We start from the raw sequence: 23,200 nt of genomic DNA, 5'->3' as shown, positions 1-23,200 counted from the left end.
GGTCCGCATGTGGAAGTGTGGAAATGAAGCTCAGGAGGGACCAGGGACAAGGTTAATTTTTGTGGAATGGTTGTGGGGTAGTGGGAGGTTAGGAAGAGTTCAGGGTAAAGGGATGAGCCAAGCCAGGGGGATGGCCGGAGTAGCACTGAAGTGAGAACCGGAGTCAAGCATGGAACATGGAGACAGCAACACGGATGGGGCAGAGGACGGAGACCCGAGGCCGGAGAGTGAGAAGTGGTCAGAGAGGTAAGATGGTGTCAGGTGAGGCTGGTGCAAAGGAAACCAAACAGGAAAAAAGTGTCAAAATCCATAGGTTTGGTGTCATGGACAGGAGAGGATTCTGAGCTGTGGTAGGACAAACCCAGCCTGCAGCAGATGGATGGAGGAGTGACTGGGAAGAACGGCCATGAGGACAGTGTGTGCTCAGCACTCCTTCAGGAAGCTTCTCAGAGAAAAGAAAAGGAGAACATGGGCTGAAGTTTGAGGAAGAGGTAGGGATGAGAGATTTTCTTTTTCTGTTACGGGATGTGTTTTTAGGATGAGAGAAAAAAATACAGATGTGAGCAGAAGATTAAAAGTAAGAGAAAGGCAGAAGAGAGAACTGAGAGAAAAGGCAGATGATTGATTCATTTATTATTAATTCACTCAACAAATATTTATTGAGCACCTTGGCATTGGTGGTATGGCGTGCAAATTTGGTATTTGATCACAATCTCTGTTCTAATGGAACTTACAGTCTAGTGGTAGAGATAGGCAATAAATAAGTAAAGAAATATATATATTATAATATTAAAAATTGTGATAAGTACTATAAAAGATGAACAGCATTCTGTGAAAGTGATAAATATGAAGGCTTATATTAGATTGACTGGTGCAATCAAGGCAAGTCTCTATTGAGAGGTTAACATTTAGATAGAGACCCGAAGGAGAAGAAAGTCAAGGGAGCCCTATTTGGGACAGGGAGGGGGACAGAGGAACCATTTCAAGTAGAGAAGGCCTGCTGGAGAGGACATGTATGTTTGGCATAGCTTTGAGGCTGGCATGCAGTAGGGTCATACCGCAATCTCTCTGAGGAACTGAGAGATGAAGCAGTTTACCCAAAGTCAGACAGTGGGTTAGAATCTGGTTGGAAACCCCAGTGTTCTTACTACTCAGACCAGTGCTTCCCACAGTATCGCAGTGCTGATCATTATTGCACCAAGAATGTGATCTTATTTTGAAATAGCTTGAAGGAAGAATATGGGTCTGTTCCTTGACTAAACCTTGGCTGCCCTGGAACCAATGCTGGGGGAATTTTCCCTGGAGAGTTGACTGAAAGCCAATGAGCAGAGATGCTCGTCCAAGGACCTATCTGAAAGCTTCTCAAGTCCAGCGGAGGAGTCTCTGTCTGCAGGTGAAGGGAATGACTTACCTTTGGAGAAGGCCCCTTTGTAATCCATTTCCGCCAGTGACATATCAGATGTGTTGGGGTCCATCAGGAACACCTTCTCATTGTTGCAGAGCTGAAATTCAGTATTGAGCGAGTATACAACAGGGACAGGGCGGTTGGTCTGCTGGAATGCAATGGGTATCAGGAATCTAAATGTGGGGAAAACAAGAGTTTCTTGAGAGCAGGGTCGACTTTGCATTTGCCCTTTGAGCTGCCCTCCCTTTCCCACCCTTCTCAGGATTGTGAACAGTACTTTGTTGTAGGTGCTACATATTTACTGAATAAAGAGATGTGTGCAGGCGAGAGTCTTTATTTAGTTCATGTCCTTATGAGGTTCATCTGCTCTTTGGAGCAGGAATAATCTAATTGGTCTTTAGACTCTACAACACTCTTTGCTTTTCCTGGCCCTCTCATTCTGGAAAGCCCTGGGGGCCGGTTTGAGATTAGCGGTAATGAATTTAAAGTTTCCTGACTCTGGTCTTGCTAAACCTTCAACTGGAACACTCCTTCCTCTGCCACCGTCCTTTGCCTAGTGAACTCTTATGCTTCAGATCTCAACTCAAGCACCACTTTCTCTAGGAAGCTTACCCTCTTTTTCGTCCCTCCCAGGCTGGGTCAGATCCCTTATTTGTTCTCATCACACTGTGCACTTTTCTTTCATAGTACTTACTGTGGTCTGCTATTCTATTTAAATGCGTGATCAAAGTCTGCTTCACCCACTATGGGTTCCATAGAGTCATGATCCATGCCTATCTGCTCACCATTGTACCTGCCAGGCTGGCCAAGCTCCTAACACATATGTTTGTTAAAGAATAATGCACAAGTGATAATTTGAATGCTTTACTCTTCCAATCAAGTCCATCTGATCATTCCCTACTTTTAACTGAAGCTTGTCCAGGGGGTAGATTTGAGAGGGTTGAGGTGTAGGAGGAACTTGGGGTATAGGAGAAACCCACACAAACCAAGGCTGACTATGCTTCCACAGCTTTGATATAACCATTAATTGTACCAAGAGTTCATTTATCTGACTCAGGGAAATAGGTTTGTCTTGTTGATGTTGGTATTTATTACCAGAATCCACACAGTGCCAGGACATAAGACACTTGATAAATACTTATTGATTAAAGAGAATGAATAAAGGACTTGAGATGATGATAATGATGATTTATAAGGTTATATGTATGACAGACTCACAAAAATAGGCATAATAGGAGACGCAATTGTTTTGAACTAAGTCTGAATTTCCAGTCAGGCTTGATTATTTGTTGTGTTGTAGTTCTACTGCATCCATATGGAGACATATTGAAAGATATGGAGATGATCAAAAGCAAAATTAGGCCCAAGGGGGAAAGTCACCCTGGGAATAACAGGGAACCCACAGGTAAGGATGTCCCTGATGTAAGGGAAGAATATCAACCCTGAAGCCTCAGCACACTCCAACAATACTCTTTACCCTGCAGACTTCCACACCCACACAGCACTGGGACTGGAGAAGGGGTTAATGCCTTTTTTGCTCCTTTTTGCCATTTCAAACCTTTGTTCCTCTCTCCTCTTAAAAAAAAAAAAAAATCCAGCACCTACCCTGGAGAAACTCTTCTCACACACGTAACTAAGAGACACATAGAGTATTGTTTGTAATAGGATCTGGGATTATAAGCCAAATAGAGTGGTCAAATAAATTGTGGACTCTTCCTATTAAGACTACTTTAATGCAGTATAAAACAAACTGCAGCTACATGGATCAACATAAATGTTGATTTCACTTATGAATCAACAAGTGATTCACTGAGGGAAAACAAAGCTGCAGAGAGAATTCACGCAGTATGACATTTTTATATAAAGTTCAAAAACATGCAAAACCATGTAGAAGTAAATATGAGGTGAACCATAAACCAAAACAAGGGGTGATAAGTACAAATATCAGGCTCGTGGTTACCTTAGTGGAGAGCTGGGGAGAGAGTACAGCTGAAAGGGGCACTGAGGGTGTTTCAATGGTAGCGGTAATGTTCTATTTCTGTTTCTTTGACTCCCAGTTTCATTAGTTATGAAATGGAGATAACAGTACCAATTTGTGGGGGGTCATTGTAATGCAGATTGAATGTTAAGAGCTTAGTACAGAGTAAGCACATAGTCTGCACTCCATACACGGTCACTAATAGCAGTGGTAGTTATTATATTCACTTATCATCAGTATCATAGCCCAAGGGATACCCAATTCATTGCAGCTAGGTAATGTTCTTGAGGTTTTATATATCCACGATATATGGTCTTCTGGGTATCTAAAATATTTCATAATTTAAAAAATTTATTACATGAATAAAAATTCCCCAGCAATTCTCTTTAGATGATTTGCCCTCTATTCTTCCTTTCTGCATCCAACCGCCATTTTCCTGGTCACCATCCTTCCCACAATTGGCTGACTATGGACTCTCCAGCATTGCCCCTGCCCTCAGTCTCCATGATTTCAACATCTGCACGGATGAATCTTCTATTCCCCTAGACTCTCAGTTCCTTGATGTCCTCACTTCCAAAGAGCAAGTTCTCCTCCCCACTGCAGCCACCTACCCTCCACCATCACACTAGGCACCTCCTCCAAAAAAACTCATTTTCAAACACTTCACTCTCTAACTACCAACTCCTCTCTTCCCAGCTCACCTCTTCTTTTAATCTCACTCATTAATTCTCCAACCACACCAGACCCTCAGTGACCATGTTTACCAGGATGCAGAGGACCTGGAACACTAACATACTCATGGTGGGAATGTACACACACAGTTACACATTTATAAACACTGGGAAATGGTGTGACACTTTTTTAAGAAGTTAAACATACATCTGCCATAGGATCCAGCCACTCCATTCCTAGGTATTTACACAAGAAAACAGAAACCATGTGTCCATATAAAGGCTTGTCTATGTATGTTCATAGCAGCTTTATTTATAATAGCCCAAACTGGAAACAACCCAAATGTCCATCAAATGACCATCAACTGATCGATTTGATAAACAAATTTAGTGGGTCCATACCATGGAATACAACTCAGCAATAACAGGAACAAACTACTGATATACACAACAGTATGAATGAGTCAAAATAATCATGCTGAACAAAAGCAGTTAGAGAAAAAGAATGCTGTGTGATGTGTGATGCCATGTATATAAATTAGCAGAAAATGCAAAGTAATCTGTAGTGACACAAAGATCAGCGGGCACCTGGTGGGGAGGGGTGGCCTGGGGTGAGATGGGAGGGAGGGATAACAAAGGGCCATGAGGAAACCTTTGAAGGAAACAGATATATTCCCTATCTTAATTGTGGTGATGTTTCACGAGTGTACATGTATGTCAAAATTGATCAAATTGTATATACTTTAAATGTGTGTTATTCATCTTACATCAATAATATTAAAAACAATTCAATGGGGCCCTCAGCACTGCCGATCTGCTGCCAACTATAACTCTACCGTGTTTACTTTCCCACTTTCTGAGACGACTCTGTTTCACTTCCTCCTCTCTTCTCAAGCCTCATTGTTGTTCACTTCCAGCTAATGCTTGGCTTCTCATTTCATGGAGAAAACAGACTCAGTCAGATGTCTCCTCTGCAATCCTTACCCTCCCAGTCTACTAATTCTCCCTTCACTTGTATCCATAGACTGTGCTTGCCTTCCTCTTTCAGTGGATGAGCTCTCTGTGCTTCTGGCTAAGGCCGGCCCTTCCCCTCATGTCCCAGGTCTATCCCCTGCCCTACTCAAGGACTCGGCTCTGCAGATCTTCCCTCTTCCCCCTGCATTGTCACATTTCCCCTAACAGACCAATAGGGTTATTCCCACCAGCATACAAACATCCTGAAATATTTTGCACCCTGAAACACAAACAAATTAAACCTCTTTGACCCTTCATCTGTGTCCCTCTAATGCCCCTCTATCTGACATCCGTTATAACAAAGTTCCTTAAGCATTGTTGTTCCCTCTTGTCTCCACATTCTTGCCTCCCTCTCTTGAACCCACTCCAATCAGGCTTCATCCCCCTCAGTCCACTGAACCTGCCCTTTGTCAAGATCATCAACCACTTCCCCATTGCCAAATCCAATGGCCACCTCTCAGACTCTTAATTTGAGAGTCGCATTCCAAATTATCTTCTCTTAATGATAATGTCAGATTCTGCCTTCAGTGTCTTTCCTCTGAAATGTTTTCTATTCACTTTGCTCAGCTCCTAGAAAGGTGGCACTAGACTATACACTGCCTGAGAGCAGAGGGGACTTTTAATCCTCTCCTCTAGTCTCCATGCTGAGGCCAGAGCCAAGTGCACGATAAGAGCTGAATAAATACTGGCTGAATGAGTGAACATTGGCACAATATGGACGGTCTCAGGTCAGAGGTGGGGATGGGCTGATGGACAGTTGATTCTCGTTATCTGCAGTAGTTACATTCTATAACGTTGCAATGAAGACTGAATGAGTGAACAGTGAACCATTTGCTCCTGAGGGAAATACAGGGTCAAGTTCCTGCAGCCTCTGGTCACAACATTTTCAACAAGTGATCAATACCTAACCCTGTTTTATGCATGTTTCTGTTTAAAGACACCTTATTTGATATACATTGTTGATTCATTCACATAGAACTCATGGCAACAGCACTGAAATTCATGCTTGAATGAAGCTTATCTAACAATCCATCAAGCTCATCACCACCTTCTTGTACTTAGGAAACTAGACAGCACTTAGGCGCTATGCTGGGGAGCTATTTTAAACAGCAAAACCACCAACCAACACGAAGCACAACAATTCGAAAAACATGGCACTGAACAGACGGTAAAAAGAACACTTGTTTACAGTATAAGGCAGAGGGTTGTCTTGCTCCATCTGAGCTGGGAATGTGGGTCAGACGACTTGCTATTTCGCCACTCTGCATGTCAAGGAATGATTGGAATGGCACCACAAAAACTGGTTTTGAGGTTAAATACAAATAAGTGTTAGCGAGTAGGTAAGTTCGCCATAGTGAGGCTCAGCTGTCTTTCCCTACCTTTCTGGGGCGTGTGCAGTGCAGGCCAAAGGCTTTTCTCCTGGGTCCACCCAAGGCTGAGTGGGCTGCACAGTGCAAGGGATCAGGTAGATGGTGTACTCCCCGGAGTAGTCCTTCCTGGAAACATGCAGGCAGACTGTGGTTAGAGGGACCAATTTATAGATTATTTACTTACCCAGAAACACACTTCATTAAACGGTTTTCAGATGATATTTGTGTTCAGCATCCGACCAAGAACCTTATGAGTCTGCAAACAAGTTTCAGGAATTCATCACTGATTGTTTTAACCTTTAGAGTACTATCCAGAGGTGTTAAATAGAGCTCCTTTCACTCAGTCAAGTCCTTTTCATGAGAAATGCTGAGAAAGGCACACTGTTGATAAAAATCTAAAAGGCTCCGGTGAAGGCAAAACAGAACTAGATTTCCTTTAGAGTCCCATGAAACTTACTTGACAATTTCTGTTTAGTGTTTCTTGTTGACTGATACCCTGTTACACATTCTCCACTACAAAAGCTTTTATTTATTGAGATGTGACTGTGCTGGCTGCTGCTGCTCTGATTGAATAGGTGGCAAAGGCCTCAGGGTTAAAGGACGCCACTCCAGAGAACGCCCCACCCCCATTCATTAGCATTCAGTTTCAAGGCTTCTCTCCCCAACTCTACAGCTTCATCCCTTTTTTTTTTTTTTTTTTTATTTTTTTTATTTTTTTTATTTTTTTATTTTTTGCTTTATCACAAATTTAATCAGTTATATGTATACATATGTTCCCATATCCCCTCCCTTTTGCGTCTCCCTCCCACCCTCCCTATCCCACCCCTCCAGGCGGTCACAAAGCACCGAGCTGATCTCCCTGTGCTATGCGGCTGCTTCCCACTAGCTATCTACCTTACGTTTGGTAGTGTATATATGTCCATGCCGCTCTTTCACTTTGTCACAGCTTACCCTTCCCCCTCCCCATATCCTCAAGTCCATTCTCTAGTAGGTCTGTGTCTTTATTCCTGTCTTACCCCTATGTTCTTCATGACCTTTTTTTTTCTTAAATTCCATATATGTGTGTCAGCATACAGTATTTGTCTTTCTCTTTCTGACTTACTTCACTCTGTATCATCTCACACCAGTCAGAATGGCCATCATCAAAAAATCTAGAAACAATAAATGCTGGAGAGGGTGTGGAAAAAAGGGAACACTCTTGCACTGCTGGTGGGAATGTGAATTGGTACAGCCACTATGGAGAACGGTATGGAGGTTCCTTAAAAAACTACAAATAGAACTACCATATGACCCTGCAATCCCACTACTGGGCATATACCCTGAGAAAACCATAATTCAAAAAGAGACATGTACCAAAATGTTCATAGCAGCCCTATTTACAATAGCCCGGAGATGGAAACAACCTAAGTGTCCATCATCGGATGAATGGGTAAAGAAGATGTGGCACATACATACAATGGAATATTACTCAGCCATAAAAAGAAATGAAATTGAACTATTTGTAATGAGGTGGATGGACCTAGAGCTTCATCCCTTTAAACGAAGTTGAAGAACAAAATCACTCATCGGAGATGACTTGATGGGAATTTCCACGTTTATGGTGGGGCACGGGACTCTGTAGGTCATGAACCTGAAAGCGTGGAGCCTTTGTAGCCTCACCTACTTCACTTCCCACACCTGTCATCGGTAGCAGCCCAGCCCTGGCAGTTTGCCTGGAAGGCAGCCAGACAGCCAGAAGCTTCAGGAAGATTCTTCAAGGGCCCTGGGAGGCTGCCATCCATTGAATGAGGTGCTCAGGGCCGTGAATCCTAATTCTAACTATTGTGATCGTGAACAGTTCTCACATCTTCTGTGTTCATCCTTTGACCATTTCTTTTGTATTATTTGTATCTGTTTATTAGTAAAGTGATAGCAAAGATTTGGCAAACATAAATAAACAAGTAAATAAAAATTTTAGGACACATCCTATGTTCAGTTGAGTGGAATGGCACAGGCTGGAAACGGGAAGATAGTCTAACCCTACTCTTGCTTTGCCTCTGCCACGTTTGTATGATTTTAGACAAACCTGGTGAACTTTCAGGGCTTAGTTGCTAAGCCCCTTCATGCCCCCAAAGCTTGTGTCTGTATGTCTGCAGTTTTCTCACATGATCTTTATCTTTCTCCAAAGCTTGGACCAGCAAGAAATGAGATCTCATATACTATCTTTGAATTACACAAAAATTGACCTGTATAACGTGAATACTAACTCTTAATTAATAGAAAGAGTTAATTAGGCAGAAGTGTCCATGCCTGACCCTTGCTTTCCAAAAGTCAGGCCAGATCCTGTTGCTCCTCCCCTCAAACCCTGCAGTGGCTCCTGCTGCACTAGAGTGAAAGACAAAGTCCGCACACTGGCCTAGAAGGTTCCACAGAGGCCCGACACCCAACTCCTTCCTGCCTATTACCCTCCTCCTCATTCACTCTGCTCCAGCCACACCAACCTCCTTGATGTTCCCTGAGCATGCCAGAATTCTGACACCCCAGGAAATTCGCCAGGAACCCCTTCCCCGGTACTCTGCATAGTTAACTCTAGCACCACCTCCAAGTCTTTGCTTGAATGTTCATTCTTTTTTTTTTTTTTTTTTTTTTGCGGTGCGTGGGCCTCTCACTGTTGTGGCCTCTCCCGTTGCAGAGCACAGGCTCCGGACGCGCAGGCCCAGTGGCCATGGCTCATGGGCCCAGCCGCTCTGCGGCATGTGGGATCCTCCCGGACCGGGGCACGAACCCGTGTCCCCTGCATCGGCAGGCGGACTCTCAACCACTGCGCCACCGGGCAAGCCCAAATGTTCCTTCTTAACGAGGCCTACTCTGAACATCCTAACCAACATTACAATGTCCCTCCACTCCTGATTCCCCTTACCCTGCTCGCGACCTTTTATTTTTCCATAGCACTCATCACCTTCTAACATGTGATACTATACTCATTCATCATGTCCACTGCTGCGTGCAGAGATCTTTATTTGGTCCACTGATGTATTCCAAGTGCCCAGAACCTTCCCTGACACATAGTAAAAGCTCAATAAATATTTGTTGAACACATGAATGCAGGACAAATGGCATGGTCTCCCCAGGCTGCGTCCTATGTTTTCCCATCCCTAAATATGAGTTAGGTCGACTTCCTGACTATCCCTGCCAATATGCCAAACACAGTCCTGGATGCAAGTTTTTAATCCTGTAGTTCTTCTCCCCTCCTTTCTGAAAACTAGACATTTCCCACCAGTTGCCCTGCCTCCCCCAGAAGCCTTGGACAGCCCTCCAGCCCATGCTGGGCCTGAACTCCCTTCGCTGAGCAGCTGTGGTCAGGGCTCTGCACGGCTCACAGGGTACACAGCACAGAACACTTGGTGTTGTCTGTCACCTTGCCATTTATCTATGGATTTTACCTCCTTAGCTCAAATGTTAGCTACTAAAGGATGTTTATTCAGGACTGACCATGTGCTAAAACCTGCAGTTCTGGGGCTTCTAGATCAAGCAGGCTTGCCTTTTACCCTTGGGAAGCTCACAATCTAGTGGAAATGGGACTCTACTTAGAGCATTATAAATATATTGAGCTGTGTTACAGTAAAAGCTGGAACAATGTGTGAACAAGGAGTAGGGGCTTCTAGCACTGTATGGGAAATCAGGGAAGGTGTCACGAGGGGTCAGCACTTTAGCTGGAGCTCAGAGGACTTTGAGATTTGCCAGAGGAAAAGAGCAGGAAGGACAGGGGAATTGCAAAGGTACAGATGTATGGATGAGCTGGTGGATTCAGGGGCTGGGGCGATGTTTAATGTGGTTAGAAGGCTGGGTCTGAGGTGAGGCTAGAGGGGAGGATATGTGTCTTGCTCAAAGAGCTGGACTTCATTTGGTAAGCGGTGGGGAGTCAGCAGAGAATTTAAAGAGGACCATTTCTCTGCCTATAAATTGGGACAAGTACCTGCACAAGCTCATGAGGTTCTAGGAAACACAGTCCTTAATGATTATTTTATTATATATTGATTTCAAAGGAATCAGTATACACAAAAAATACTTGATATAAGACCAAACATTTGTAACTAAAAAAATCTTTTTGAAAATGATTCTTCAGACAATTTGCTGCCTCTTAACTGTAAAGAATTAAGGTTTTCATGCTAAATATGGTTCTAATTTCGTGATCTGTAAAATGGGGTTAACAATATTTACAATAGACTCCATTATCCTTTTCATGGTAAAAGTTTTCATTTTGTTTGCCCTATTCTCCCGTTTTACAAATGGGATGTTTTACTGTATTTATCCAATTCTCATTCTACCTCTATATTGGGTGTGGGAGAGGACTAAATCTTGCTATTTATTTTATAGGACACTGGACCAATAGGTGTGACATCTGGACCTGATAACCAGAGATCCTGGATTTTGCACTGGTTGTGGTAACTGGAATGAAATTTCTTTATTCTACTAAGCTTTTAGTTGGACACATTTCCCAGCTTCCTTTGCAGGTAGATGTGCCATGTGACTAAGTTCTGGTCAGTGGGAGGTGAATGAAAGTGACGTGCACCCTGCCTGTTCTTACCCTTGGAATAAGGGGGAGCACTTCCCGCTTTCCACATCAGAAGCTGATTTGAGCTACATCTGTTTCTTTCTCTATATGCCAGAGGGTCGTTTCTATCTCCGTTTTAAAATAGAAACCCAGCTTTTGAAGAAAAGCTCTTAAAGAAACTGAGAACATTTCAGATTTACCCCTGAACTCCATCTTGTATTCACCTGTTATAAGAGCTTGTGGCTCTCCAGAGCTGGTAAGGAGAATCAAAAGTCTGAGCACTCCATAGGAGCTTCAGGTCAAATTCGATTCCTCCGAGATGGTCTGGAGTCAATATGAATGATTTCACATCAGGGAGGGTATGGTGCTCGATCACGAACTGTCCTATTTCAAGGGGAAACAAACACACACTTATTTGTAAGTTTTATTGTGCTTGTGGTGAATCCCTTATAAAAGCCTTAGAACTGATTTAATATTCTGCTATAAAACAAGGTTATACCTACCCACTTGCCTCTGAGAATATATTCCACACAGGTTGGGACAGCATGGCCTCTTATTCCAGCCCATCACCTTACTCATGATGGCCATTATGGTCATATACATTTATAAACAATATGAATATGCTTTGTAGAAATGATGCTAATGAGCATATTCACAATAATACGAGTCCTTATGTGACAATGAACCTTGAACACACTTAGCTTTGAATTCCAACCGACGTGTCTCTTGGAGGTAGAAAGATCTCAGTAGTTTATAAATAGAAATATCAATTTCAGATTAAAAAAAACCCTCATTTAGGGCTGCTCAAGTCCTTGGTGGAAGGAGGCTATTGTAAACATCATTAAAAAGATCAGGGTTACTCAGCAAGACACTTCCACTCTTTAAAACTACAGTAATGCAGTATCATGAATAATTAAAAGTGAGGAGACTATTCTACACTGAAAGAGACTAAAGAGGTATAACTGCCAAATTGTAACATATGAATCTTGATTAGATTCACCTTCCTTTTATATAAACAGATGCAAAGTAAATATAAACAAACATAAAAACAAGTAGAAAAGACATTTGTGAGACAATAGAGGGAATACCAATAGGGACTAGATATTATCGGATCAGTGTGAAATATCTTGGCTATGGTAATGCTGTTGTCACATAAGAGAAGGTCCTTGTTTAAGGAGATGTCTACTGAAGTATTTAGGGTAACTTGGCATGAAGCCTGCAACCTGTCTTCACATGGTGTGACCAAAACAATGGGAATGCACGCATGTGTGTATACAACACACACAGAGCAAAATGTTAATAATTGTTGACTTTGTTCTTCATTGTCCTATTCTTTCAACTTTTCTCTGTGTTTGAATGTTTCTTAGTAATAAAAAACTTGAGGAAAAAAATGGCACTGATATTACCTCTGAACTTGGCGTGGGTCTTGAATTCAATGACCAGACGGCCATCCTCTCGAATGTAGATTCTTATTATCTGAAGTCTGGCAGAGAGCACACTGTCCGTCTGGATTCCTGGGAAGGCAACCGTACACAAGACATCCAAGTGAGGGCTTGGAGAAGATCTCCCAGACAGTAGCCTACATGTGACTTATCCCAGTGACACTTCTAAGTAGAGCTGTATGCTTACTTGAATGTAACTTAGGACAAATTTACATATTTGCGAGAACATGGAGTATTTAGAGACATGTGCCAGTTAACGCTGTAAGACAGTTCATTCTACTTGGTTCTTTTCTTACAATTCTATTCTCTTGACATAGTCTCTTTATACCTGAAGATGCCACTTAGCCCAGATGCAGGGTCCCAGCCCAGGGCTCAGAAAAAAATGGTCCCTAAAACTTCTTACTATTAACTTTGCACCAGGACATGGTTACAGCACATCTGCTTCATACTGTATTTTCTTTCCTTCACCAGGACACCTTTCAGTACTTAACAGAACCATAGCTAATGTCCTGGTGGCTACATTTCATATTGAAAGCAATGGAAAATTAAAGGTTAGCTTGTCGAAGGCCAGTTATACATGGCATAACATGAGTCAACTGTGGCTTTAATATGGGCAATTGCAATCATAATACCCGTTGAGTTCAATATGACCAAAAACTAAAGGGTAACCAAAGGAGGGGAAAAAATAAAATTAAAAAAACCCAAGCTCAAGGAATTATCTGACCCAGAGTGTGAAAACTCCCTGAAGTTTTTTTCCTATGAGAAATATAAAGCAAATAAATGATTTGAGCTTAAACCATTAAGAGAAGGAAGGACTGTATTTTCCATTACTAGAAGTGAAACCCTATTTAAAGAAATCTCCTCAGATCAAGTAACTCTGCCTCAGATCAAGTAAATCACCACCAGGGAGGGAGAGAGGAAGAATGGGATCAATAAAATAAGGGGAAATGAGCTTGGGGTTGCGTTTGAAGTATAGGACACCGAAAATGGGGAAAAAGCAAAAATCAACTCAGTGATTAGAGTGAGTGGAGGAGAGACTCATGGAGTTTTAGGGGACATTCATGGGGCAGCAGTGGGAGAAGGTGGGTCTCACAAGAGAGGTGTGAGTTCCTAGCTGAAGGGTTGTCACCAAGCCAGGCCCTGGTGGGGTGAGGGCTTCTCTCAAAGAGAGCCATAACAGAGACAAGCCTGAGGGGAAGGTCATTTTAAAAATTCAGCATTGCAGTCTTTGAAGTAAAAGCAGGGTTAAAATCCCTACTTTTAAAAATGCAACAAAAGAGCAAACTCGATGCCAAATGAATAAAATGACCCAGGTTATTCTTGATATATTTTTCCATTTCCATGCATCTGATTTCAAGACCCTTTGCTCCTTAAACAACATGAGTTACACCATTTTTACCTAGGAGAAAATGAACATGACTAAATTCCAAAGAACACACGCTCGTGCAAACCTCCCAACGGGCAGTATAGGACCTGTCACTTGCCGCCCTCTATTCTGGGCCCCTTGCTCTCTGGACTGAATCTATCATGATGCTGGAGGCCTTCCAGCATCAACATATATCAACATCATTCTTTTTTAGGTACCACAGGTCTATATACTTTTTAGACTTTACCTGTCTCTCCTTTGACTGCATATAGGATAACAGGATGAGGAATGCAGCCACTGTTAAAAGTCTCTACTATTTTTTTTTCTTTTAATCTTGCTTGAGCATAAGGTAAGACTCATTAAGATGTCAGTGGGTATACCTGTTCTCCAGAGAACAGTGTCATAGAAGAAGGAAAACTCCATCTCGGTGTGGTGCTCCAAGGAGGCCCAGCCCCTGGGGGCTGTCACGTAGATGTAGGACACGTACAGAGGCACATGCACTGTCAGGAACGATTGAGCAGAGTCTCTCACCTGCCAAGCAAGCAGTGTGCACACAGAGAGGGTTATTTCTCTCCGGCATGAAAAGGCATATGAACATCACATCTTGGTTCAATCTTCATTTTCTCAGTCACTTATTCAGTATTAATCAAGTGCCCATGATTGTGCCAGGCACCAGGCTAGCAACTGGGTCCTCAGCAGTGGAAGAAACCCCAAATCACTGCCCTAATGGAAGCTACAGCCTAGTAAACGAGATACATAAATTAAAAGATACAGTAAATAAAGGGATGGGAAGTGGCCAGTGCTTCTTTAGATAAGATAATCTGGGAAGGCTTTTCTGAGGAGGTGACACTTAAACAAAAACACTTTTGAAGTGTGAGAAGCTTTGCCTACAGTGTTCATTTGCTGGAAGCCTTGGCTGAGATTTTTCAGGCATCACAGTTATTCACAAAGGATCTGGGCATATCTGGGATCTACTGTCAGCACACAGTCCCTGGCTGACTGTAGTTTCCAGTGAGCTGTGGGAGAGCATGAAGCAACCCTAACTGGGAAGATGCCCAAGACTGGATCCTTGGATGAACGTGAGGCTGACTTGGATGTTTTAGTGAGTACTTACATCTCCTCCAAAAGGAAGTAAGATCATGGGATTTGGATATCATACCTATGAAACTTACCAACAGACAGCTCAGAGCTTCGCCTACTTGGATAATTTCCCATCCCATTCCATGCTTTGTTGAAATAATTTTGAAAAGGCAGCACATCACACCTCCAAAGGAACCCTTTTATAAAGGGGTTCCTGTTATTGCTATTAATTCGGCTGTGTAATTTTCATTTTACTATGCAATTAACAAAAACTCAATTGAAAGATAACAAAATATGAGCAGAAGCTTTCATGAAGAAGATAACTGTGTATATGTGTATATGAGTAGGGGAGTTGGTTTATTCGCTTTTAAATGTGTTCTATATTTTCCTCCATAAATATATATTTCCTTTATAACCAAAAAGCTTAGTTTAAAACAATTTTATTTTGTCATTGGCCAAATGCTATAATACACTACGGAACGTACACACATTTTTTGTTTGAAAATACTTTACCTATGTAAAGTGTTTCCATGGGTAGTTAATGGAAAGAGCCAAATGCTTTATCAATATTTAGAACATGAAAACTTTATTTTTCCAAAGTATTCTTTCGTATTCAAAGTTGTCAGTTGGATTCCAAATTTCTCTGAAGGCTCCACTAATTCCATACTCACTTAAAAATCTTTTGTGAAAAGCCTTACTCTGTCTTCTTTTAAAAATTTCCAGATTTTATCTGGGTTTCACACCATGTCCTGTCCCCTTAATATACAGGTGTGACTAAATATGCTTGCCCCAATCTCATCATTGTTGATATTATAACCTCCATAAATTTTCTAGCTGACTGGCAAAATTAATTTTTCCTCTGTTTCTGTTTATTCTCCTTTAAATTCATATTACTTACTAATCCTTAAAAAGAAAACAACAGCCATTATATTTACTGCACAACTATTTCGTGCCAGACACTGCTAAATGCCTTCTCATTTGAGATTGAGACAATTTCAGATGAGGTTCAGAGAGGTTATGTCTCATCCAACTCTGCTGATATTTGATAAAGAAATATGAACTAGGGCTTGGGTCTAAGTTCTATATTCTTTCTACCATATACCACCTGTGTCAACTATTTTTAAAGAAACAGACAACAGTGAAGTACTTCTGTGTATATATTCTTTCTCTATTGGTTTAAGAAGTAGGACATATATGATAAAAATTCCTTGTCTTTGTGATTTTTAAGTATATGCTGAATAAAAATATCCAGAACTGTAATTAAAGTCATGGAGAACAGAGAACACTAATTTTTGAGGGGCCAGAGGAGGAAACAATCATTTAGCTTTGCATTTTTGAAAGTGAATGTAGGTTACGCAATTGCAGAAACAGAAAGAAAACCTAAGAATGCCTTAAAATTCTGTTCAATAGAGGGCGCTAGTATAAACAAAATGAGAGTTAACCAAAATGAGAGGCATCTCAAGGAATCAAAAGGAATTTTAACCAAAGAAACTTCTGTAAAATGATTACTCTAAGTCCCTCTACAGGTTCCCTTCTTACAGTGTGGTTAAACCTGATTTAAAGTGAAGAACAAACATCTGATTTTTAGTTCATTGAGATAACTACTCAAAATTGGGTAGAACCAATTTTCCCGTGAGGACGCATTAGCCTAGTCCCTTTGATATAACGGCCCTCCTATGACTATGACTTCTTGCTATAACATTTTTTTTTTTTTTTGGTTACTGATGTTTAACGGTTATTAAACATTTTTAAAGTGTCTATTTTCACAAGGGTTGTCAGTTAGGCATAGGTTTGGAATAGGTATGAAAGCAAGGTGTTTTCAACAGTTTACCTTTCCAAGCTTGAGACAACAGTACTCTACTTGTCTGCGGAAAGACAGGGCGCTCCACCTGTCATTTGGACTCATTTCCCCATGTGGGGAGAACACAACGACTTAGTAATAACTTTCCCATCAAAGGTAAATCTTTTTGGCTTTCCAAAATATACCCAGAGGAAAAAACATATATACCTAGAGAAGTAAAACTATTAGCTTTTTATATAAATGACTGTGCCAGATAGTTAATTTTCTTCATCTTAATTTAAACATTATCCACATTAATTTTCCAATTCATTGATATAGAGGACTTTGGGGGGCTCACTCTGGCCACGATGCTGCTAAGGGCTCTCTTGAGGGACTTATAAAGAAGACTCCCTTGGTCTGTGCAGTTCTGGAGGCGACAGGATGCAACGTGCCAGCTGAAGTGCTTCAGGAATGAACAAAGTTTCACAGGACACCCAGATGCACGCAGCCTTCAGACAGACCCCCCAGGGCACCCACCTGGAAGTCGGCAGTTACAGACCCCCCACAGACGTCAATTAGCTCCGTCATGTCGTAATAGGCATCAAACGTCCAGACACAGCTCTTCAGGTTCAGGTGTTTGTAGAGCTGGATGGTCTTGGGCTCCCGCACGCTGGCATCAAACTGGAAGGGGCGGTCGTAGCCAGGCCCCAGGGCCGTGCTGTCGTGGACCCTGTCGTCCAGGAACCCTGCCTCTGCAGGGGAGGGAGGAGCAAGGAACAGTAACTCAGTCTGTGGACTTGCCCTTTGCCCAGGAGCTGGGTAGGGAGAGAAGACACATCCTTGGGACATGAGACAGCTTTCCCTCCATGTGAGACCATTAGTAGAGCAGCTCAGGGCTCCCAACGCAAGGTTGGTGGGAATGCGAGGGGAGTTTGTGATCTGCCTCTTGTCATGTGCTAAACAGAGTGACTGGGTTCACAGACTCCTGGAAGAGGCTGCAGGAACCAGGGAAGAAAAGGTGAACAGATGAGACCAAAAATGAAGAAGCCAGAGCTCGGTGGCCCTGGTATGTCTAGGAGAAGAAAATACCCTGAAGCTGTGCCTCTCACACCCGGCCAGTCTGGTTCGATGCTTCACAATCAGTTCTTGAAGAAATGGATTTACTATACAGAGAATTTGTTGATGAATTATGATCACTATTTATTTTTGAAAGCACAGTATTTAAGATCAAGTTATTTAATGATGAATTATTATTTTTTAAGACCAATTTTTTAAAAATAGCTTTTATGGAGAGCCAGCAAACAAACATCTGACTACCTCCCCTGCCTCTTATGGTTTCTGAACTCTTGGAGAAAAAAGTCTTAATTTTGTGTTAATGAGTAGATAGCTCGTTAATTATGCTTGACGAAACCTCCCCTGCTACAGGCAAAAATCATTGGATCAAATGCTGCCAAGCGTCTGAACTGGTCTAAATGAACGAAGACCTTTATGCAGCGGAGAGCTGAATACAGATACAATTTTAGAATATTAGGGTTAAAATTTGTATAGTACTCAAAGCAACTATAGAATTCTGAAAGAGCTGATGCATTTCTTAGAATGTTTGACACCAGCACCCAGCCCTCTGCCCCACAAGGACTAAGGTCTCAATTAACATGTGTTGAATTTAATTGTGTTTGAGTAGGAAGAGGTGCAAACTTTCAGCCTATAAACATGGTATGTTTCTTTCACTAGCTTGCATAGGTGGACCAATTCAACGTTCATCTGTAGCTCAGTGATTTACAAATCATTTACACTCCACTAATTTCTACTGTATAAAGACCATCACTACCCAAAGTGATGCTTAATGAATATGGAAGAGCACATGAATGCTTTTCTATCTTCCAAAACACTGTTAAATGATTCATCAGGTGCGAAGGGAGGAAATGCACGCTTAGTGTGCACTTGCTAAGGTGAATGGAAGTGGACAGGATTCTCTGTAAAGCAAAATGTCTGCCGTGCTGAACACGGAGATGCGGTACCGCAACTGTCAGCTCTGTCAGGTCTGCATCAGCTGCAGAGCCCGAGGTCACACTCTTGCTTGAGCAGTCTGCATTCAAGGACTGAGAGAGGTCGGGTAGAGAGGTCTGTCCATTGGGGCTGTCCCAGGACAAGCTTGACGGATGGGCTCTCTCCAGAGCTCCCTGAAGAGGCGCTTCATCGGCTGCACTTCAGGCTGACTTCTCTCTCGTCCCAATCCTGCTTTCTCTCCTTCCCTTTAGTAGATGTGGGTCCCTAAATAAACATCTCACACCCCAAGCTCCACCTCAGCTCCTGTTCTCGGAGAACCATCCTATAGCATCTAACATCTGCATGTGAGCTTTCTAAAATGCTGAGATGATGGGATTTTAGAGCACAGATCCAAACACGGGAGAAGGAAGGAGCTAAAATTTACCAAGACGGGCGCTTTAAAAATGTAGACGCACTTAATCCCCACCTTGATTGGTAGCAGTTGTTATCCTCATGTTACAGATAAGAAAGCAGTTGGCTCACAGCTGTCCAGCTATTTTTTTGTGTGTGTGTGTGGTACGCGGGCCTCTCACTGTTGCGACCTCTCCCATTGCGGAGCACAGGCTCTGGACGCGTAGGCTCACTGGCCATGGCTCATGGGCCCAGCCGCTCGGCGGCATGTGGGATCTTCCCGGACCGGGGCACGAACCCGCGTCCCCTGCATTGGCAGGTGGACTCTCAACCACTGCACCACCAGGGAAGCCCCTGTCCAGCTATTTTTGTTCAGTTGTATAAGGAGTGGAATAGGGATGTTCAACCTGTCAGATTCATTCCACGCTCCCTGTTTTTTCCTGTTCACTTCACTGTCCGAGCTGCCTGTGTTTGGTTGCTTGCTACGGAGGAAATCCACTAACCATGCAGATTTTGAGGACCAGAAAACATGAAAAGCAGGGTGCACTTAGCCATATCTCTAAGGGTCACTGCACTGGGCTGGGCTGGGCAAACCAGCAGGGGACTCTTCCCTTACCTGAGATGCCTCTCAGGTCACGGGTGGTGACGAGATTGGAGCAGACGTGCTGGTGTCTGTAGATGGACTCAGATAGTAGAAAATGCAAGTTGTGCAACGGCATGGTGGAGATAAGGGGCAGCATTCCATCCTGGTGTGGGATCTGCACTGAAATGTGGATTCTAAGGGAAAAAATAGGGTAGAAATCAGTGTTTAGGTGCCCGCTATAAGCAGTTAATATGGTACATTTCTTTCTCATAACTCAATTTGTCTTCATCAATGAATTTACCAGTTTTTCTTTTCTGAAGCTTTCCATGTAGGATTTCTCTCTGAACATGAGGGTATGATATGCATGTAGGGTTATTCTCCTCTCTCCGGCCCCCAGGAGATCCTCCAGACTCAGGACTGATAGCAATCAAGAATCATAGATTTTTTGTGTGTGCGTGCAAGGAAAGATAACATCACGATCACAAATGACTTTATAGCTTTCTTCTGCTTTAAGTGGAAGCTTTGTTTCCTCATGAGCTAAAGCCGAGTGACTGACACAGGTACTGCTGCCCTCCTCTGTCACCGTGAGTGTCTGTGGAGGTTGCGGTCGCCGCGTATTTTTTTTTTAAGTATTTGTGCCAAAAAGACATCACTGAGCTCTTAAACACTAAGGCCAGTATCCATACCCAGGAAAAAAGCCTATAAATAGTAATAAACCACTATTCATACGGTCTCTCCCCAACTTAAAGAGCCTTCCCTCCCCTCTCTCCCTGCAGTCCAACAAGGCCACCGGGCCTCAGTGGCATCAATCTGCAGTAAGCTCTGCCTTGATCTACATCCTTCCACATGTAGGTGCCTCTGTACCAGGAAATCTGTAACTTATTTATATTGGCTGCTATTTCTTGTGTGCTTTCAGACTCTTGTTTATATTGCCTCTCCACTATGAGGGCAAAGGACCATTTCCTTCCCTTCTTTTGTTTCTCCAGAGCCTGTAGTACACAATTCTAAATAAGATATGAGCTTAATAAATATTGGTTAAGACCGCAACACAACAGGACTGTACTTAGGGGCTGCCATTTTTCTCACTGCACAAGTTTAAATTTTCAGCATGTTTATTGAGGGTGCGTTTTGAGTTTTTACAGCTTGCCTCCCAGAAAAAAGACTCACGTTTTAAAGAGGAATCAGAACCTCAGAACGTGAACAGGATGGCTCTTTTGCTAGGAAGGGGTCAGTAGTAACCCTGGGCACTTCTGTTATTGCTTTTTAACAAAAATAAATTTCATTCTGTTAGAAAAAAAGGATTTGCATATTCTTGGCTCCATGTTCAAATCTTTTTTTCATGCAAATGAACCTCTTTCTCTGAACTCAGTTGCTCATAAAGGCACACGCATAAATACTATGAGGTTTAATGAATATGTATAACCTACACAAATTCTTTTTTTTTGCATGCAAAAATGAAAGCATCCATTTTCCAACAAAATCATAGTGGCACAGGGAAAAAATAAAAGCACATCTGTCCATTGACTTACAATTTACACAGTGTTATTACTCATTTGCTCACTGGATACTTAGTGAGTGCCTCTTGGTTGCCAAGAAGCACTGTTCTAGGCAGAGGGGATGCAAAATAAACAGTCATGTTCCCTGCCATCATCATCTCCTGAGGCGACAAGGAGAGAATGAAAAATAATGCTCTGAGAGAAGCAGACATGGGTACCAGAAAAGCTGGAAGGAAGAGCTTCCAAATTAAATTGGGGGAAATGATGGAAAAGTTCCTAGAAGAGATGCCATGGGTTAGATAGAGTGGGACAATCGGATTTAACGACGCTGAGTGGAAGGGAGCGGGGGAGAGTTGGAGCCAGGAGTAGACACACGGCGGAGGCATGCCACCTAAGAGAGTCTGAAGCCCTGGGGAGTTACATGTGATTCCCTGTGAGTGGCCTGGCAGGTGAAAATGACAAGGTGAGGGAAATGAGGCTGGGAAGACAACAAGGGGCCAGATCCTAGGGGACCTTCAAAGAATATAAACGTTTTCTGAAGCACTCATCACCACTATTCTTTTTTTTTTTTTTTTTTTTTTTTGCGGTACGCAGGCCTTTCACTGTTGTGGCCTCTCCCGTTGCGGAGCACAGGCTCTGGACGCGCAGGCTCAGTGGCCATGGCTCACGGGCCCAGCCGCTCCGCGGCATGTGGGATCTTCCCGGACCGGGGCACGAACCCGTGTCCCCTGCATCGGCAGGCGGACTCTCAACCACTGCGCCACCAGGGAAGCCCCACCACTATGCTTATTTTGCAGAAGCATCACTCACTGATCTGTCCCACCCAGAAAACACAGAAAGCATAGCTGGAGACTCTCTCTGCCATCTCCTCGCGGAAGGCACCACCTGCCTGACCTGTTGGGATGTTCCTTGTGTTTGACGTCCAGGTATTTCAAGTTCGCGATGAAGGACTGAGCCTGGAAGCCTCGGGCTGTCCCAGCCACCACCGGGGTGTGGCAGATCGCACTGCCTGTTCCGATGGTAACAATGTTGCTCCTTAAGGGGGTCCCCACGTGGCCCACCTTGTCCACAGCCTTGGCCACACAACGTACATGGAACCTCCGGCTGAAGTAAATGCTGTCCAGGACCTACCAGGAAGAATAAAGCACCTCAGACGTGTACACTACTTCAACAGCTCCCCACATGTACCTTCTGGGTGATATGCCACCCCAATTCTTGGTACAAGGTAATCTGTGAAGACTACTGTCGACTGAAAAAAAATGCACAGCCTAAAAGTTGAGAGTTATGTTTTATTTGGCGGGCAAAACTGAGGACTTAAGCCCAAGACACAGCATCTCAGGTAATTCTGAGAGACCTGCTCCTAAGGGGCAAGGCGGGTGGGGGGAGCCAGGATATAGAGAGTTTTTGCAACAAAAGACCAGTAGTCCAAACATCCAAAGATTACTCTTAAGTAAAGAAAACCAGATACCTCAAGTTAAGGAATTGAGCACTTTCCTATGTATGGGAAGATGCACGGGTTTAGGCTCACTGAAATCATTCCTTTGATGTGCACCTCAGCTGTCTGGGGCCAGTATCCTGTGTTTTCTCATCCCGAGTCTCCTCAGGGTGCACCATCGGCTATAGTGGCTGATGGCTGCAACATCCTTTGTTTACTGACAGGGCAGGCAGCATTCTTAGTCCACACCATCCCCCATCCATCCCTCCATCTGTCCATTTATCCATCTACCTATCCATTGATCTATCCATCCATCCATTCATTTACCACATAAGTATTGACCTTCTACCAGGAGCCAGGCACCAGGCACAGAGCAGTGAGCACATAGAGCCTAAGGTGGTAAGTTAGGTAACCAGCAAGTTGACAGATGTGGAGCAATAGCCCAGACATGACTAGTTCCCTGTGACAGTTGTTCTCTTTATATATTAGGTTCAGCATAAGAACCATTTAACTGGTTTTCAGCACTTCCAGCAAGACTGGTTGCCTCCAAGTCACTTTCGCTGAGGGCACGGTATCAGGATACAGAGGAAAGATACTTCTTTTCTAGGGGTTCTTAGTTTTCTTTCCTCCCTAGTTCTATTCCCTCCCT

At 43.0% G+C, this 23,200-nt stretch overlaps 1 protein-coding gene across 1 annotated transcript in view; it reads right to left on the bottom strand.

The window, feature by feature from the left end:
• FRAS1 (Fraser extracellular matrix complex subunit 1) overlaps positions 1-23,200 on the bottom strand; it is a gene marked incomplete at its 3' end in the record, with an annotated part of 456,967 nt that overhangs the window by 5,646 nt on the left and 428,121 nt on the right. The window contains exons 64-71 of the mRNA XM_079718352.1: positions 22,011-22,243; positions 19,654-19,814; positions 17,178-17,392; positions 14,161-14,311; positions 12,379-12,486; positions 11,197-11,356; positions 6,448-6,564; positions 1,412-1,578 (exon numbers count right to left, since the gene is read on the bottom strand). Of these exons, the coding sequence (XP_079574478.1) occupies positions 1,412-1,578; positions 6,448-6,564; positions 11,197-11,356; positions 12,379-12,486; positions 14,161-14,311; positions 17,178-17,392; positions 19,654-19,814; positions 22,011-22,243 (1,312 nt within the window). The remainder of the gene's footprint in view (positions 1-1,411; positions 1,579-6,447; positions 6,565-11,196; positions 11,357-12,378; positions 12,487-14,160; positions 14,312-17,177; positions 17,393-19,653; positions 19,815-22,010; positions 22,244-23,200) is intronic.

The sequence above is a fragment of the Hyperoodon ampullatus genome, assembly GCF_949752795.1.
Source record: "Hyperoodon ampullatus genome assembly, chromosome: 1".
NCBI classification, from domain to species: domain Eukaryota; kingdom Metazoa; phylum Chordata; class Mammalia; order Artiodactyla; family Ziphiidae; genus Hyperoodon; species Hyperoodon ampullatus.
This window is presented reverse-complemented; position numbering and strand designations above follow the sequence as displayed.